Consider the following 18,497-nt stretch of genomic DNA (forward strand, 5'->3'; position numbering starts at 1 on the left):
AATCTATGAGATTTAAAAGTCTTTTGTGGGGGTCACAACTGACAGGTCAGAGTTTACTGTACTCTGTATATTTTTCTGAGTTCTTTCTTCAGTGAATCCCAGGTGAAAAAGTTAGCAAGGTGTCTTGGTACCTGGAAAAGTTTTTGTATCACCAAAACTATGAAATGAAACCTTATTTAACTGTAATTTGCTAGTTAGTAAAATGGCCATCAGGCAGGGTATATTTCAGTTTCTTAGAACACATACATGTATGCAAATAGTTTACACGCTATTTACAAATAATATTTGCGTTGTGTATCATTAGAGTCTATCCTCTTATGAAGACACTTTGAGAGAACAAAGATTTTAACTTAGTTCAAGAGATTAAAGTTTTAATAAAACTACATTATTTAAAGCATAAATATAACTGGAAGAAACTCTGTTTCTTCACTCTTATCCTCCACGTGGACTTGTACTTGATACCAAATGTAAGCATAATTCTGTTGCTACTCTCTGCTATGGACAATGTATGAGAGCTACTCTACCTAAGGCTTTGATGTGCTAAAGAAAATTCTATTTTCAAAGCTCTGGCTGTTTTTGCTGTTATAAATCAAAACCTGGAGTGGAAGGACCTTTATTGAGCAGAACAATTTCACTTCTGTTGGAGTACACAGAAGGAGGCCAAGAACCGTTGGGAGTGAGGGTAGGGTAGAGAACCAAACTGGCTTGCATACAAAAGCAGGGGAGATTTTGTTGTAAAAGGCTGGTTAGGAGGCAAAAGAGGGAAAAGAGGAGCCCTGGCAGCCTGGCAGGGAGCGCTGGACCTGAGGGAACAGATGGTTTGGAAAATTCCCTCTTTGGGGAAAGTATATTAAATTTCTATGAGCACAGTTTTCTGATATGGGTTTGAACTTGTTTTCTACACTAAATCTTTGCTCTTCATGAATTTTGCACAAAATTTGGACTGAATGGATAAGGTTTTGGATGGGTTGAAAATAAAAGAGCGGGGTTCAGTGTGGACAGAGTGGACCGGGGAGAACAAAGGTTTGGGACGGGTGATAGCAGAGGTGAGAGAAAGTTCCTCCCCTTAAAAAACAGGGCTGTGCTTTTCAAAACAGGGTGCTAGGTTCCCTGCCTCAGATTTCTATGCTGCACTTGGGAACCTGCAGCTTCTGCAGCTCCACCTCAGACCTGGGAGTATTTCCTGGTACACACTCTACTTGGGCAGGTTTAGGCAAACTGGAGTTTGAGAACTGAGGCCTGGAGGAAGTTGTGTGTGTATATGTGTGGGGGTTGGAATTGGGGATGGAGGTAGGAGTGGCAGGGGTGGGGGGAGGGGGAGAGGAACACTTTCCCTACTCTCAGACAACCTTTCCCCATAACAGTTCCAAGTAGTGAGACGGCAGTATACTCACACAACTGCCTTTTCCTCTAATCCTAAGCAAGAACGAGCAGAAAACTAGCTTTCAGGTTTCAGAAAAATTCACCAGAGCTGGCAGAGCCTTCCTTTTGTTTCCTGACAAATAGCTTGTTGACACTGCAAACAAAAGGTGTATTTTCTGGCACTGCTTCTGCCTTTTCTTTTGACAAGAATGAGCTGCTTTATAGAAGCGTTTAGCTTCCACCATTTCCAAGTCCAGTGGGTGGCATTTATGTGGGTTATAAACAACTTTCAGTTATTAATGCTGGAGTGATTACTAGTAATTATTAATGATAGCAATATTTAGTGGGTAGCTGGGTGCACAGGGTCAAGTTATTTTTTAAAAAAAGGAAAAGACAAAGAGAATGGATGTGTCCATTCTGACCTATAGTAGACTCTGTCTCACCCCTTGTTTGCCTGGAGACTCCGCTTCATTCAAGCCCCTAAAAAGGCAGGGACACTAGTACACATATGTGATGGTATCTTCACACACACAGAGCCCAATACATACACATATAGGTGTGTGTCTCTGTGCCATGTATGGATTAAGATTAGACAACAGAGATTTTGTCTTCACTGTGTTTGCCAAATGTGAACAGCAATTTCATTTAAACATTTTGATTTTTACATGGCTTTAAGAGATACCTATGAAGAAATCCTACCTAAATTATTCTATTATAATCAGAAATAGTATTTCTATTGTATGTATAGTTATTTTTCATAAAACAGTATCCTTCCTGTTAAAGAGATTGCTCACTTTTCTTTGGCTAAAGAGCCATATCCCCTACCTTGGAGGATGCTATGTAGCTTCTGTCGTTTTGCATTTTCATAAACATCCGTGATAAAAACCAGTGAAGTTGATGGACATTGTTTATTTTTTAATTAGAAAAAAATGCTAATAAATCTTGGCCAAGCAGTTGAGAAATCTGGATATTGGCTTTAATCCTAGCATGGATTATGATTCTCATTCATGTACTCCTCTCAAAGCTTCTATCCAATTTTTCTCCACAGCTCTATTTATTCTCCTGATTAGTTTGACTTTAGGAGCATATAGGAAAACCCTCTGGAATTCTGCCTGCCACGTGTCATTGCCTGCAAGAGTGATTTTAAAAATGTACTCGCCCCACCTTACTTTGCTTCATTTTTTTTCTCTTTTGCACTTATCACCTTCAAGCAGTGTATACTTATTCATTTATTTTGCTTATTGTCTGTCTTTCCCCATTATTATGTGAACACAAAGGTAGGACATTCACTGCTGTACTTCTGCCAATGAGAACTCTGCCTGGTATGTAGTAGGTCCTCAATAAGTAACTGATGAATGAAAAATGAATGAATGAATTTTATGGTGGTAGGCTGTGGTTACAACTTTGTCACCAGCTGTTGTATGAACCTGGTACAAATACTCAGCCTTATTGAAGGAGATGAGTAGTTTCTGTCACAGGCATTACTGAGAGTTTAATGAAACACCAGATCCTTTTCTCAGAAAAATGCATGTATTCGTTAAAACACATTTACAATAAGTTTCAGAGATTTACTCAGGGACCCTCATAAAAATTTCTCTCCAGCTCCAAAATTCTGTGTTCCTCCTACAGAAGAATTCTTTCTTGCTTTCACCCTCCACACCTTCCCCTCTAAAATGTGTTCATTAAACAATTTTTAAAGAACACGTCAAATTTTCCTGTGATTTTTGCTGATGAGTCCAGAACTTAAAACTCTCTACTTAGTTAAATCTTAAATGGAATTTCTTAACATCCTCCTAAAGTACTTTTCAAATTTTGCCAAAGATCTGCTTCTTCCATGGAGTTAGTAGTTTCCACATAGAATTACCTATAAACATCAAAGAACTATATTTCCTTGCTTCTCCATCTAATGGACCCTCCTCCACACTGTTGCCCACCAAACCAATCTGCTCATAGACACCTGTGGTTCTTCACTGCCCTTGTCCTTGATTTCTTTGTATTTCTCATCATTCCCAAATCCATATTCAAAATGTATTTTTTTTACATTTTGTATTTTACAAAATGTATTTTCAGAGGTTTTTCCATCTCTGACGCACTGCTGGTTGTTCGTTTCTCTGACTGCACACCCTTGCCAGTTAAATGCTCTTTTTGTTTTATCACTCTCTTTTGACTTATTACTCAGTTAATATGGTCTTTTATTCCTCCCTTGGTACTCTAAGATTCTTAAAGGAAAAGAAATATACCCTTCTTTTGCTCTTTGGCTTTTTCATTTTTTTCTCCTTATAGTTAGTATGAAATTGTTGCCTTACAGCTGCCAAACCGTTTGTTCCCCCGCGCTCTTCTCAGGATTTCACAAGGGAGTGCCTCAGCAAACTAAGGCCCGATGGAGAGATATCGAAAAAGCTCCTTTGAGGGGAAGTCTCAGCAAACTGAGACCCAGTGGAATCATATTGGTCACCCCCCTCCAATGGATTCCTTGGAGTTGTGCATGTGTGAAGGCAAAGTAAAAGCTGGAACACAATGGGAACTTGCGGAAAGACAGCCAGCAGGCTACGAAACACAGATTTTGAGATTAATAATCTTTTACCTCCTTAGATGTTAACCAATAAAAGCTATGCTTTGGCCTGATTCTAGGCTCAGTCCTTGAGGCTTGAGTTCCTTGGCCCGCTTGCACCCTATTCTTGACTACTGTCTTTTCTTAGCCCTGAGCCTCCCTTCTCACTTCCCAAAGCTCTTGTCGTGCTGGACATGATATGAAATAAATGTTACTGACATATTTCAGCATAGAAAGCACATGGACAACTATACCAATATTACCCTTTGGCGTAATAAGAAGGTTAAGATAACTTTAAGATGTTAAAAAAAAAAAAAGAAAGATACCTTTAAGATATTTGCTATTCTTTTTTTTACATGGGATAAAGGATTTAATGAAGTGATGACATAGGGCATCATTTAGTGTTAAAGTGATCGGTACCACAACTGAAACATAGACATAAGTACCATGTTTTGCTGATGCTTATTCGATGGTGGATACATGTGTCATTCACAAAGTATTTTGAATATCACCTCTGGTAGAGGCAAAGAACAACAAGCAAACAAATAAACAAATGATAGACGCTCCCTTTTGTTATTTTTATAAGACAAACCTGGATCCGGGAAATGCAGAGTGGGCTGCGTAGTCCAAAGTATGATATTATTAACCCATCTGGAACAGGATGCAGACAGGGACTACTAGCTGACTAGACTTGTGTTCAGACTTGCTTTTCCACGAAGGTAATTCCCAAAGAACAAGTTATTTTGTAGATTTTTAAAAGACTACTCAGTGCCTAAATAAAGTGGGGTGAGATAATATCATTCATGACACTGGGAATTAAAATTCTTTAGAATTAAGTGAATTTAAAAATTGCTTTTATTTTTTTCCTTCTAGGGGTGAGAAAGGAAATAATTCACAAAAAGAGAAAACTATTTTGGGGGGAGTAGGAAAGTAAGTGGGCTGTCACCTCTGAAATTAATGTCCCATATAACTATTAAAAAGACATACTAGTAGTACTCAAAAGCTTATTTATATAAAGAATCAGAATGCACATTTGTGGTATTTTGTGAAGTAAGGTATTTCCCCAGGTTATAATCAGATTCTTTTCACAAATACGCATCATTGTAGTTCATCTTACTTCCTCTCTAAGGAAGTTCCTTCAAAATTCCCCTTTATGATGACTATAAAGGTACATAAAATGAACAGAAAACACTTTATCAAATGACACAAGCAAGGAGCTTGCTGGTTTCTATGTGACTGCAGGTTCTACCTCAGATACTGAATGTGATAGTGTCACTTTATCACACATTCTTTACATGTGTGAAGCTCTGATATGGTTGTTTTTTGGAGGACAGAAAAAAGTCAGCTTCATTTATGATCTTTACATTCATAGCCAAATGTTCTCTTTGGGGGAAGAGAGTGGCCAGATTGGAATCTGTGGTCTGAGGCCAATTGACACTGGAATCTGTGCTGCAACTGGACAAGAGCAGATAAGGCTTTTCCCTTAAGCACTTGACACTCCAAGCTGTGTGGCAAGCACAACTAAACGATTACCAGAAAACACAGGCATTATTTAACGTTCAACATTCAAGTGAAACCAAAAGACTATATGAAATGCCCACTTCGAAGTACAATGTAGTAATTGTTTCATCAACAATTATTTAACTGTTTCAAAAGGCATGGTGTCTTATCAGTCTCTGTCTTTGTGCTGGGAAGTCTGCAGCTTCAAGTGAACACAGGAAATAATCTAAAATTAAAAAAAAAAAAATTAAATGCAGCACTAGTTTTTGTATGCTACATGCCAAACCAGAGGGAATTATGGGTAGGCAAATTTAAGTAATGCCACTAGAAATAGTGGTAAGAGTATGACTTTCGCTGGAGCAGAGAGTTGATGTAGTGAAGGTAATGTTGCAGAAATGGCTAGTGTCCAGATGGTGGAAGGCCTGAAATTATGTTGATTTCTCTGACTTTGATTGGTATCTATATCATTTAAATGTTGATATTCAGTAGCACTGCATAAATTCTGCTTTTGGTTGTTTTTGGTTTTTTTTTAAGACTCATTTTGTCTTTTTTTGTAAAGAACCTCCAGTGAATCCCTCTATACTAGCCTTTTCGGGTTAGTAAAATGGCCTACTGCCACCTGGTGGCAGCAATGGGCGGCAGGACAGAAAAGTCACTTGTGAGGAAACTTTCAATACAAACACAGAGAAATGAGATCATGTGAACACATTCACTCATATTCCATCATGACCTCAAATCCAACGTGTTGAAAACCAAATATATCATTTCTTCCTTAACTTAGTTCTTTTAAAACAGGTGCTATTTATTGAGCCTAAATGTGGCCAGGCATCAAGCATATCACATATTTTATTTTTCCTAATCTCAAAAAATTCTACAGGACAATTATTATTATTCCTACTAACGAATGAGGAAATACATGCATAGAGTGGTTAAATAACTTTGCCAATAAGATGCTGTAGGTTGCCCTTAACCATTATTATACTCTGCCTTCTATTGTGTTGCTGCTTATATTGTTCTTCAGTCATTCAGATTTGATACCCTGGTGTCGTGTTTGATATTCCATCTGTTTCACTGCTCATCCATAATCACCTGTCCCATACTCCCTTGAGATTTTTCTTGTATCTGCCAAAGATTTTTTTTCTAACTGCCAAAGTTTCTAGTCTAGGTCTTTATAATATGTAGATTTTTGTAGCATATTCCTGACTGGCTTCTAAGAATTTGTTTATATTTAAATAAATTATAACATGATATAAAACTACATCTTATTGTAAATATATAGATGATAGAGAAGAATACAGAGTAAAAAGTGAAAGTCCTTTGTCATCATTCAATCATGTCTCACTAACCTGCAGAGAAATAAGCACATATAATTTTTAGTTTGTTGGTTTTTAAAATATAAATAAAATTATAATGTTCCTATTACTCTGTAATTTACCCTTTTTCATCCAACAGTATGTCTTGTAGATCTTTCTATGTCAGTGCCACAGAATTTATGCACAATAGATACTTAATGAATGTTTGCAAAATAAATCAAATCTTAGACTTCAGTCACATACGCCTTGCTCTGTTTTAATCTAATTGAAGCATTTATTTTTCCAAAGTTATAGGTTATTATGAGCCTCCTCTCCTTTTTGGTTATTCTTAGCCAAGATCTCTTTCATGGCAGGTATGACATAGCAATAAAGATTATTTTCATTAAGTATCAACGCAATGTATGTGTGTATGGTGTCATCGTACTGGATAATTTTTCGCGTGTAAGTGCCAAACCTAATTATTCTCAGCAGTCTTGCATACTTGATTTCTAATTTCTTGACTATTTATGTACATCAGTAGTTCTCAAACTTTAGTGTGCATCAGATTCATCTGGGAATTTATTAAAACTCAGATTGCAGGGCCCCAACACCAGAATTTTCAACTCTGTAGGTATGGAGTGAAGCCTCCGACTTTTAATTTCTAACAAGTATCCCATGTGATGCTAATGCTCCTGGTCTAGGGACCACACTTCAAGGATCAGAGATGGACATGACTCTCCCTGATTGCTTTCTACCTGCCAGGATATCCTGATCCCTTCTTGGCACTCACTGTTTACTGCACACGAGAACTACAGGTTAAAGAGAGCGCTGAAAACGACTGTGGTGGTCCACCAGATCTGGGATGTGCATGCCCTTCCTGAATGGGGGCAGCAAGGGCTCTAAAAGGCAGAACTGAGCAGAATAACAGTTCTGCCCGTGGCTCAAACCATAGAGCAGGGATTAGCCCCCAGAGCAGCACCTGCTCTTGTGATTGCAATCTATGGCAGTCATGTCATCTTTGAGTGTAAGGATGGCATTAGAAGGCCACTACATCCAGGAAACAATTTTTTATTAAGAGTCTTCACTTCCTGATGGGAGTTCAGCCAACTTAAATTCAGGGTATTTACCGAGCTAATGCATCTAGTCATATTTACATACATTTTATTGTTACTATGCATTCAGTACTGGTGTGATTTGCCTTGTAAATTCATTGTATCAATCTATTATATAAGAATTCAGAATTGGTGAGTCAGAAAGGATTTTAAAAAAATTACAGTAGAGGTCTTCTTGACAAATGTAGTAAAATTACTATATCTTTAATCATTTGATTTACAAAAACTGCTTGCTTATACAAAAAATTGGGCAGAGAAAATATATCATTTATAGAGTTGATTATCCAAAATACAAATGTATGTGCATAAAACTTATACAATGGAATATTTTTTCTTGAGATTAATGAGATATAGGAGATATAATCATACTTCTATGAATTTAATCTGCTAGATAAGTTGTAATTCTGGTAAAGTTTTACATATTTACATTTTCATCAAACATTTTAATCTTGATGCAAACTCAATGCACTTGGAATCAGGAAAATGCATGGGATTTGTCAATATATTTGATCTCTTTTTCTTCTTTGTTTGAAATATTTGTGTGAAGAAATCTTGCTGTTTCTGGAAACGGAGTCTAAAAAAATGCCTGAGTATTTCATTTAGCTTTCACTAAGCATTCATGCATCCATAAAAATATATGGTATTTTTATGGGTTTGCTTAAACTTGATATAAATTCATTATAATGGTATATATCATTCAACTACATTTTGCCCTTTAACAATTTATTTTTAACTGATGCATAGTATTCCATTTTATATTCATAAATAAGTTTATCTATTATCCTATGATGGATATTTAGGTCATTTTCAATTTTTCAATGCTAAAATTCTTCAGTGATTGTTCTTGTAGCACATCTTCTTTAGCATACAGTCTAAAAGTGAAATTAAGTAGTATACAAAGATTCACCTTACAAGATATTGAGAAATTGCTCTCTCTCGTTATGCCAAATAATATCGCCATTGGTATTGTATTAAGGTTCTTGTTTCACATTTTCCCCAATACTTTAATGAGAGTTTTTAATTTTGAGAATGTGAGGTTTAATTTTGTCCAGACTGAAAAGTGTGAAATTGTATTTTCTTGTTTTTATGTTTAATATACCTAATATTCCTAATTACCCGCACAGATAGAAACAGTGTTTTTCTTTTTTTTTTATTAGTCATTGGGTTTTCCTTTTCTGTGAACTGTCTAATTATGTCTTATGCCAATTTTTCTACCGTGTTGTCTTTTTCTTATTGATTACAGGTCTCTATACAATCTGCATACTAATCCTATTCTTGGCTATATACTTTGCAAATATTTTCTCCAGGTCTGTGGCTTGTATTTTAATTTTATTTCATGGCAATATTATTGTTGCATAAGTTTTTAATTGTGGTGTAATTGTGGTTTGTATGTATTTTCTTTTGTCTTGTCTAAGAAAACTTTTCCAATATCCTCAGAATGTTTTAAAGTTTGCATTTTTCATTAGGTGTTTATGTAGAATTATTGTGTATGCTGTAGGTAGCATCAATTCATTTTTAATATGGATTATTAATAGTACCAGCATCATTTATTGAATAATTTATCCTTTCATCGCTAACTCACATGTTTGAGTCTGTCTAAATATTTTATTATGCTCCAATATTCTATTGACTTATTTTGCTGTGGTAGAAAACTTGCATTTCTATTTTTCTATAAGTTCATTACATGGTTACCTCAGAATGTTTCCATGCCTTTCATAATTTCAGTTGAATAAACAGTAGTCTATGGACATAAGTTTGGCCCGAGGTATTAACCCATGTGGTAGTCATTAGTGTAATCTCCCAAATATTTCTAGTTCTCTGACTTCTAGGAAATGGTGGGATTGTACTCTCTACTGTCTTTGCACTTAGGCATAACCACATGACTTACTTGCCAATGGGTTCATTCCTGAGTAGAGGCTTTAAATAGAAAATAGTAGAGGCTTTAAATAGAAGCAGAGATTTGCCATAGTTTTCAGTCCTGCCTTGGCAATCATGGAAGCATGGAAATGGAAATTCTCTGGTCGACATAGAGATGGATATAGAACAGAAGCCCCAGATGATCTTCAATGGACATGGAGCTGAGCGAAAAACAAATCTTAATTGTCTTAAATCACTGATATTTTTGCAGTTATTCATTCCTCCAACATAACCTGGCATATCCTGACTGATAACAGTTAATATGTAACTGCAGTTAGATGATTGGGGAAATGGTAAACAAACACCTTGCATTTGTTATTAGATGATATTTATATTTAAAGTCTCTTTTTATTTTCAACTCCTTCTCCCTCCTCCTTCCAACTGTGTTACTCATATTCCCCAATGCACATGACCTGCCAAACCAATTGGAACCATTTTTTTCATGGCGTGTATTTCCTCTCCCAGCCTGCAATTCCTAACCCAACTTGCATTTCTTCTCTCAAGCTAGCATTTCTTTTCTTGAAGAGTTTACATTTTTAAAGATGATACTTGAAAAGATCAATGTTTTACCTAAAATCTTTAATGATAAAGATCAACTTTATGACTGGAGAGTGAGGTGTCATTAGTGAAAAGTGGGCTTTCTCATCTTCCCCTTATCCCATTGGTGCCTACTTACTTGATATACATCTTAGACTGGCTCTGACATTAAAATTCATAATCATTTGTTGGGGTTGGTTAATCCCATTCACAAACCTGTTTGTTTACTATTTGATTCTTATGTTTCTGGAATGTTTATTTATTATCTGAAAGAATAAGAGGGTGAAGATAAATAGAGGTGGCACTAAGAAGATACTTCCTTGGCAGAAGTATCTTTTTCACATAATCTTTCCACTGGTGCAAGTTGCCTTTATATTAATAAGTTACCCCCAAGCATGAAAAATAATCCATATTATGGTGGGGTTGGGCAGTGATGGAGGTGGGGAAGAAGGGAATTAATATCCAGAGAAATACATTTTTAATCGTTCACACTTTAATGTGAAATATATGAATCTTTTGATTGTAATATTTGCCTCTTAAGACCTAGGAGGTGTTAGGTGAGGCCGTGGACAGTTAGATGGTTATGACGAGTAATTTTAGAGCATGAAATGTAGCAGCTTTATGTGGTAGACCCACCCTAGAGGCTTTGGATTTGGCGGAAGAAGGACATAGGACTTCTCAGACAGAATACAAGTGTGAGAAGGGATGTGGAGATGGCAGCAGCCACATTTCTGTTCTGTGATTTTTTTTAAGACTTCTCATGGAAGTTACAGACATCCTGAAAAATTATCTTTAGTATCAAATGCTACTATTTATATCTGTAATGATTTCACCAGAGAATATAAAACATTTTTGATGTTAGAATGTTTTCTTGCCAAACTTCCTGCTCCTTAAAAAATGAATGTCGATTGGTTAATTAAAGTTTACATCTCTCTCTTTTTAGGTGGTTCTTTGGCACAATCAAGAGAGCAGATGCAGAAAAACAACTATTATATTCAGAAAATCAGACGGGTGCCTTTCTAATCAGAGAAAGTGAAAGCCAGAAAGGAGAATTCTCCCTTTCAGGTATGGGTATTGTTTTGTGTGATTTACGTACAGATTTGAGAGTCTGTAGTCATGAACCTACTGTATGAATATAGACATGTTAATTTTAAATTTGCCTTATTTCTTATCTTGACAATAGTACCAAAATTGTATCTACTGAGCTACTCCAGAGTAGTATAAAAATTAGCAAGAAATTTCTATCTATGACCAGAAGTCTATAAAAGTTTCAAATACATGCACCCTAGAAATAAAAATAACATATGGGCTGTGTTTTCTCACTTGCATTATCAAGGATCCTGCCCTTGATGGGAAATAATAAACAAGAAGCAAAAGCTACACTGTTGTCAAACTTGATCTTGCCATAATACATGTTCTTTTTTGCATTTCATTTGTCTTTGCCTGGTAAATAGAAAATGAGTTGAAATGCCGAATGCAAATACATTTAATTAACTCCATGACATGTAATGTTTTGTCAAGTGTAGTTTTCCAGCTAAGAGTCAAGTACATATTTACTTTACACTACTCTAGAGAAGAAGCACAGGGGACCTGAGTATTTTCTTTAAGAGGGACTGGGGCATGTATGACTCTATGCTTCTGAGTGTATGATCCAATGCAGCAGAATGTCCTTTCTTAAAGACTCTACTCTAGTCTCTCATGTCAGACTTTCTTCCTGTCCTTCTCTGATCTCTGTATTGTCTAATCATTTATTATTATCCCTTTTTAAGCACATATTTTTTTCCCTGCAACTAGAGGTAAACCTTTTGGGAGAAGAGAGTTTGCCTTCCTTTATTCCTGTTATCCTGCAATAATATTTATTAAACACGATGTCCATGCACCTATTGTATCTGCCTGTTCACTGAGCTGGAAGTGAGGACAGTCTGCATGGCACAATACTAAAACAGGCCCTGAGCCCACATGTACTGGGAACTTTGACCTGACCTGAACTCAGGCCAGATTCTGTGTGTTCACCATGTTTCCTTGAAAATAAGACCTAGCCAGACTATCAGCTTTAACATGTCTTTTGGAGCAAAAATTAATATAAGACCCAGTCTTATATTAATAAGACTGGGTCTTATATGATATAATATAGTTATAATATAATATAATATAATATAATATAATATAATATAATATTAGTTATAATGTAATATAACACAATATAATTCTGGGTATAATACAGGGTATAATATAATAAAATATAATATAATACCAGATAAAATATAATATAATATAACATAATGTAATATAATACCAGGTATAATATAATATAATACCGGGTCTCATATTAATTATTTCTCCAAAGACACATTAGAGCTGATGATCTGGCTAGGTCTTATTTTCAGAGAAACACCGTAGTACCCATTTTTCTTCCTTACACCTGATGGTCTGAGATATCAGGACACATGGATTGGAACTGAAGTGAATGAAGGGTAGTGGTGTTGAGACATGTTTTTCAAAAGGTTTATCCTTCAGTTCCTGCCTATTCTGGAACCACATCAATATGGTATTCCAGAATTGTGTGGTTTCAGCTCCACCCCTACCTAGTTACATATCAAATTAGATAGTCATTATGTAGCCAAAAGTGAGGTTCAATGTTTTAGACTAGCATTAAAATATAGAAGAGTAATATTTCCATGAGGAAAACAAACTAAAAGTAGAATTACCTGAGTCATATCTTTGAATAAAGCCCAGGCTATCGTGACTATTCTGAAAACTCTCTAAGTAGAATATTATGGAACAAAACAGCTTTACAGGCTTAGAAGAAATTTACAAGGATATTGGTTGTTACATGCTGAGAGAATACTCTAGTACTCACTTATGGATTTAGTAAGCTTTGTAGGCCCTACTTGGAGACCAGCATACCATTATAGATCCTTTTACAATGAAGTCAAACAATTTAGAGTCATTCAAACAAATTATCTGATTGCTATGTATTCACTGGGGGACAAAGTAAATGCAGACCATTCAGTTCCACTGAAAGGAAATTTTTCTTATTAGCCAGAAGGAGGGCTATCCAGGAGAAAAATGGAAAGAAAAAGGTTTTCAGTATATCTACATTAAAACAAACAAACAAACACACAACCCAATTGCTGACAGTTGATTACCATTAAGGATCTTCAGATATACCCCTCATGGCTTTATTTCTTAGTGCGATTGTCTCCTTAATCAGTCAGAATTGATGAGCTTCAATTTTGCTGACTGCTGTGCTGCTAAAGAAAGGCAAATAACATCCCTTTTCTATCTCTGTCTTTCCCACATGATTTTTCCTTAGAAGTGTTGTCTTTATTCCTTGGGCGGCAATGGCTTGCAGCTGTCAGAAAAAAAGCTTCATGAGGGAACATGATTTATTGAGGCTGGGAGGAGCGGCTCCAGAAGCAGCAGACCAAAGTTTGGGTGGGTGCTAATTGGCTTGTTGTGATCCTTGCATGGCTGTCCGCTCTTGTGAGGTCTGAGTAGATCTGGAAAGAAAGTTAGGGCCGTGACCCTCTCATAACACAAGACACTAATTAGCTGTGAATTACAGCAGCGCTTTTGGATATTACATATTGTAGGTGGCAGCCACAGAATCTGTCTTCATTAGATGCATGACAGTAGATTTAGTGGCCCTACTGTAATTTGTCATTGGTAGTGAACTGTTTTTCTGATGAAAAATATAAAATTATGACTGCATGTCAACAGGTTTAGCTATTTCTTGACTTCAATTAATTACTTTAAAGGAAATTATTATTGTTGTTACCATTAATATTAATTGTTTGGTGTTCTATAAGCATTTGCATTGTTGCTTAAAGTGCACTTTAAGGAAAAAGTACTCTGAGGACTGGAACTGAGCTGCAGTTGAATTTTTCAGAAGAGATTCTGCATTGCACATTATCAGTTTACTTTAGACAACTCTGCATTTAAAAACCTCCAGAGTAGTAGAGGGAATTCTGGATTCATCCTCAGTGAAACTCTCTCAAGAGAAAGTGATTAATACATTGAAGATAGTTGAAAAATCAGTACACTGAGGACATGAAGCAAAAATGCTCATCAGCAATATTCAGGGTGATACACCTAGGAGTCGACATCATTTATTTATGCTTTTGTTTATTTCTTCAACAAATGGTCAAGGTGCCTACTATGCACGAGGCCTTTGCTAGGTGAGGAGCAGCCAGGTCAGCCAGGCCCAGTCCCTGACCTCAGTTGGCAGGAGGATTATAATCCAGCTGTCTTGCCGTGAGACAGGAGAGGGCAGACGCCAGGTCTCTGAGAGGAAGTCAGGAAGGTTTCACAGAGCAGAGAGCACCTGGGTTCTGTACCAATTTGTGTTACGAGGTAGCAGTGTGGGAATGATTATTTCTGGTAAGGTACGTGCACCGAGCTGTGACAGAGTGGAGGGTAGCGCAGGGCTGTGAAAGTGATCTGGTGTGACCTTTCATAGCAGTGTGGAGAATGAATGAGACATTTGTTTTTGACTTGTTTCTGTTGATTTTGAGCAGAGTATTTACTATGATAAATGACCATTACAGTGAACATGCAGGTCCCATAGAATATGCAGGACTTTTATAATAATACTTTGTGATTGCTATGAAGTCCCTTCTTGAGAACATAAAATATGCCTCTGTAGTAGCATAATTTCATTTTTAAGTAAACATACTAGAATTTTTCAAACCAAATAAATGTTTATCCTTCAAAGTAATAGATTGCCATTGCTCAAAGTAGTACACAAATGGTAGAACTGTCTTTATAGAAAAGATATCACTTTATGTTAAAGGACCTTAGCTGGGGCAATTATGTGTTTATTAAGAGCAGCTTTGATATTTGAGGCTGGAGATAATTCTGGAAAATGGCCAGAATTATCTGAAGCAACTTCTGAATAACCTGGACAATTAACCTGAGCAATATCATGGACTTTATAACTTTATAAATATTTCTGCATGTCTTATGAATTAATTCTGAAAGCAATGAAAAAAGTAGTTTCTGAAAGCAATGAAAAAACTTATTTAGGGAAGTTGTGTGACTGTTCATGTAGACCTTGTGTGAATCCTTCATGTCGAACTTACCTATTCAAAGATTCATTTATATTTATGAGTAACTCTCTCACTATAGGTAAATTGTACTTCTCAAACTAGATTATAAACTCCTTAAGCAGAAGAAACATACTTTTATTGCTTCTGTTTCATGCTTCTTCTCTATCTCCATAGTTTCCAGTATAGTTATAAAGAAAATAGATGCTCAAACACTCATCTCTTTACCCTGTATTCCAGCAGGAGCAAAGATAAGCAAGGCCATCATCACTTTCTTAAACCTCTGAAGTCTGGACCATGCAGTTCTCTGATTTTCTGTGTTTCAGACTTGTTTTAGAAAGAGAATTTCTCACCTTGACAGGTTAGTTGTGTCCAGGTAATAAAACTTTTGTAGAGTAGACAAAATTGGAGAAGGGCGTCACTCGCAGTGTGGCCCTCTATCTGTCTTCTTGGCACAGGGTCCAGACCCAAACTCACTCTCCACCGATGACTGAGATACCATTATTGCCCTCCAGTTTTTTGAGGTCTGTTGACTCATTCTAATCTGATACTGGCCCAATGGCAAAAGGATGTATGTCTCATTATCAGTCCCCTAAGCCATCCATTCATTCTTCATTTTAAACTAATGTGGATATAGTGGCTACAAGAGTGTGTCAGTAGCTCTATTACTGTTAATCACGGGTATAAACACGATTGTATATCCCAAGTAGGGGCAAGTATTGAATGGCTGGAAAAAACTGCTCCTTGAATTTATTAGACAATGAACTTCTGTGGAGTCTGGAAGCATTTTTATGTTGGTTAAAAATATTTTGCTTTTAAAAAAATGCACATGCTGCAGAAAGAAATTTTTATGTTAATAAGTCCAGTATCTCATATAAAATGTATTAAATTTTAAACATGTTGGTGCCATCTTACAAAATGCCTTTTAATTAAAGTCATAATTTAGTTGTGTTCAGCTTAATTGCAAATATCATTGCCTGTGAATTGCAAATATCATTGCAAGTGGCTTTTTTTCATGAGTTACGGTATACACTGCCTTTTCTTAACATAACTACTAATAAATTGTATTTCATACATTTTAAATATCCTATAAAGTTAAATTAACCTTTTATTATATAGTACCTATTTCTGTGTTTGTGTCTGTATTCACACAGATCCACAGGCAAAAAAACCCTTTTTCTTTAGGCACTGGCTCATGGAAAAATCTACTATCTTATTGAAAATCCATGACTAGCATTTCTAGAAGCCATAGTATTCTTTAGGAGGTTGTATTCTAATTTTTGTTTGTTTGTTTATTTTCTCACTTGTCTGTGAACACCACAAATTGACTCATCTAAATTTTCTCTCCTGGTTTTGCTTACCTTGTTTAATTTATTAAATTTTTTTTTCTGTATGAGTATTTTGTGCTATTTGGAGGACAGCGCAACAAATAAATGGTGCATATTATTGCCCTTTGAATGTAGCTTTATAATAATCAATTCCAGATATTAAATAAATAAGTGGGAAGTTGATGAGTCATGTGGAGGTCAGTGAAATCGCTATCTTTTTGGAATTTATGACATATTCCATTCTGTTATTTTTTTCTTTTTCTTTTTATTGGCTGCTGAATTAAATTGATCTTTATTTACTTTTGTCCCATGTTGTCCTTCTAGATGAAAATTGTGCTAAGTAACAATTATGTGAGTTAGCATCTCCCTACTTTCTATTTAAGAACATACATTAGAGATAGAGAACCAGAGTATTTTTTTAGACTCTGGGTAAATATTCCCCTACTTTCAGAGCAAATGTAGGTGAACTGAATAGGACTAAGAGGCTGGAGCTGACTTTGACTTTCATATTAGATCAGAGCTAGTCAGGAAGAAGGTGGGAGGGTGCTTGGACCTGTGACCGGCGCGTGCCCCTGTCCCAGCGAGGCAGAGTATGCAGCTACCAGGAAGCCAGGCAGCCACTGTCTCCTGTGTGGCACTGGCTCAGTGATTTGAGCCTTCCCTAGGCATCCATGTGTAACCCATTCCTTTTCTACATCCATGTGGGACAGCAGCTTGCAGCACAGTACATGTTGTAAGGGTAGAAGATGACAGGTGATGATAGTGTGTTGCAAACTGGGTGAAGTTAACAGTATAGAAAGAAGTAAATAAGAACTTGTGATATGTTTTTCACACATTCTTCTGGTTAAACAAACAATTTAGCATCACTGTCCTTGTCAGTTTGGGTTGCTATGACAAAATACCAAAGGCTGGGTGGCTTAAACTAGCAAACATGTATTTCTCACAGTTCTGGAGGCTGGGAAGTCCAAGATCAAGGTGCCAGCAGATTCGATGTCTGATGAAGGCTTTCTTCCTGGTTTGCAGATGGCTACCTTGTGTTTTTTTTGGGTGGGGGAGGGAAAGGGGGGAGAGAGAGAGAGAGAGAGAGAGAGAGAGAGAGAGAGAGAGAGAGAGAGAAACTGAAGTGTCACTCTGATCTCTTCCTCTTCTTAGACAACGGCACTAATCTCATTGTGAGGATTCCACCCTCATGACCTCACATAAACCTAATAACCTCCCAAAGGCCCACCTTCTAATTCTATCACATTGGGGATTAGGGCTTCAACAAACAAATTTGAAGGAGAAGCAAGCATTCAGTCTATAGCAATTACCAAGGACTGAATTCTTTTTCTTACTGTAAGCAGGCATGCCAGGGGTGTAGGAGATGACCCCCACCTTCCTCCAGCAAAGCCAGGGGTGGGGGCTGAACATTGGCTAGACACTGGCAGTATGTTTAGAGGTTTGGTGTGTCAGCAGCCCTGCGGTGTGTGTGCTAAGAGAGGGTAATGGACACTCATCCAAGTGGATGGAGAGGACAGTGCATATGTTTTTTCCTAGATGCCAAGTTTCTTTTCATTTAATGATGAATATAATGAAAGAAAAATGAGATTCTGGATATTGTAAAACAAAATTGCCTGCCTTATGTTCTATAACATAAATTTTTTGATAAGCCAAAGTGTTTCATAGGACAGAGGTTTCAGGAGTTAAATGTATTTTAAGACCTCACATTACATTCTTTCTACCCTGATTTGACAAAGCACATTAAAAGCTCGGAAGTCCCAGAGCAAAGAAATTTAGCTTTTCAACCCAGAGTTTCCCAAACTGCTTGATCATAGAACCATATTTTCCCTACACAACATGGTTTTGTAGGA

At 36.6% G+C, this 18,497-nt stretch overlaps 1 protein-coding gene across 2 annotated transcripts in view; it reads left to right on the top strand.

The window, feature by feature from the left end:
* The window catches only part of FRK (fyn related Src family tyrosine kinase), a 96,007-nt gene that overhangs the window by 35,068 nt on the left and 42,442 nt on the right, over positions 1-18,497 (top strand). For both annotated transcript variants that reach the window (XM_081043114.1, XM_081043115.1), the window contains exon 2: positions 11,215-11,336. In XM_081043114.1, the coding sequence (XP_080899240.1) occupies positions 11,215-11,336 (122 nt within the window). The remainder of the gene's footprint in view (positions 1-11,214; positions 11,337-18,497) is intronic.

This window comes from Rhinolophus hipposideros (assembly GCF_964194185.1).
Source record: "Rhinolophus hipposideros genome assembly, chromosome: 3".
NCBI classification, from domain to species: Eukaryota; Metazoa; Chordata; class Mammalia; order Chiroptera; family Rhinolophidae; genus Rhinolophus; species Rhinolophus hipposideros.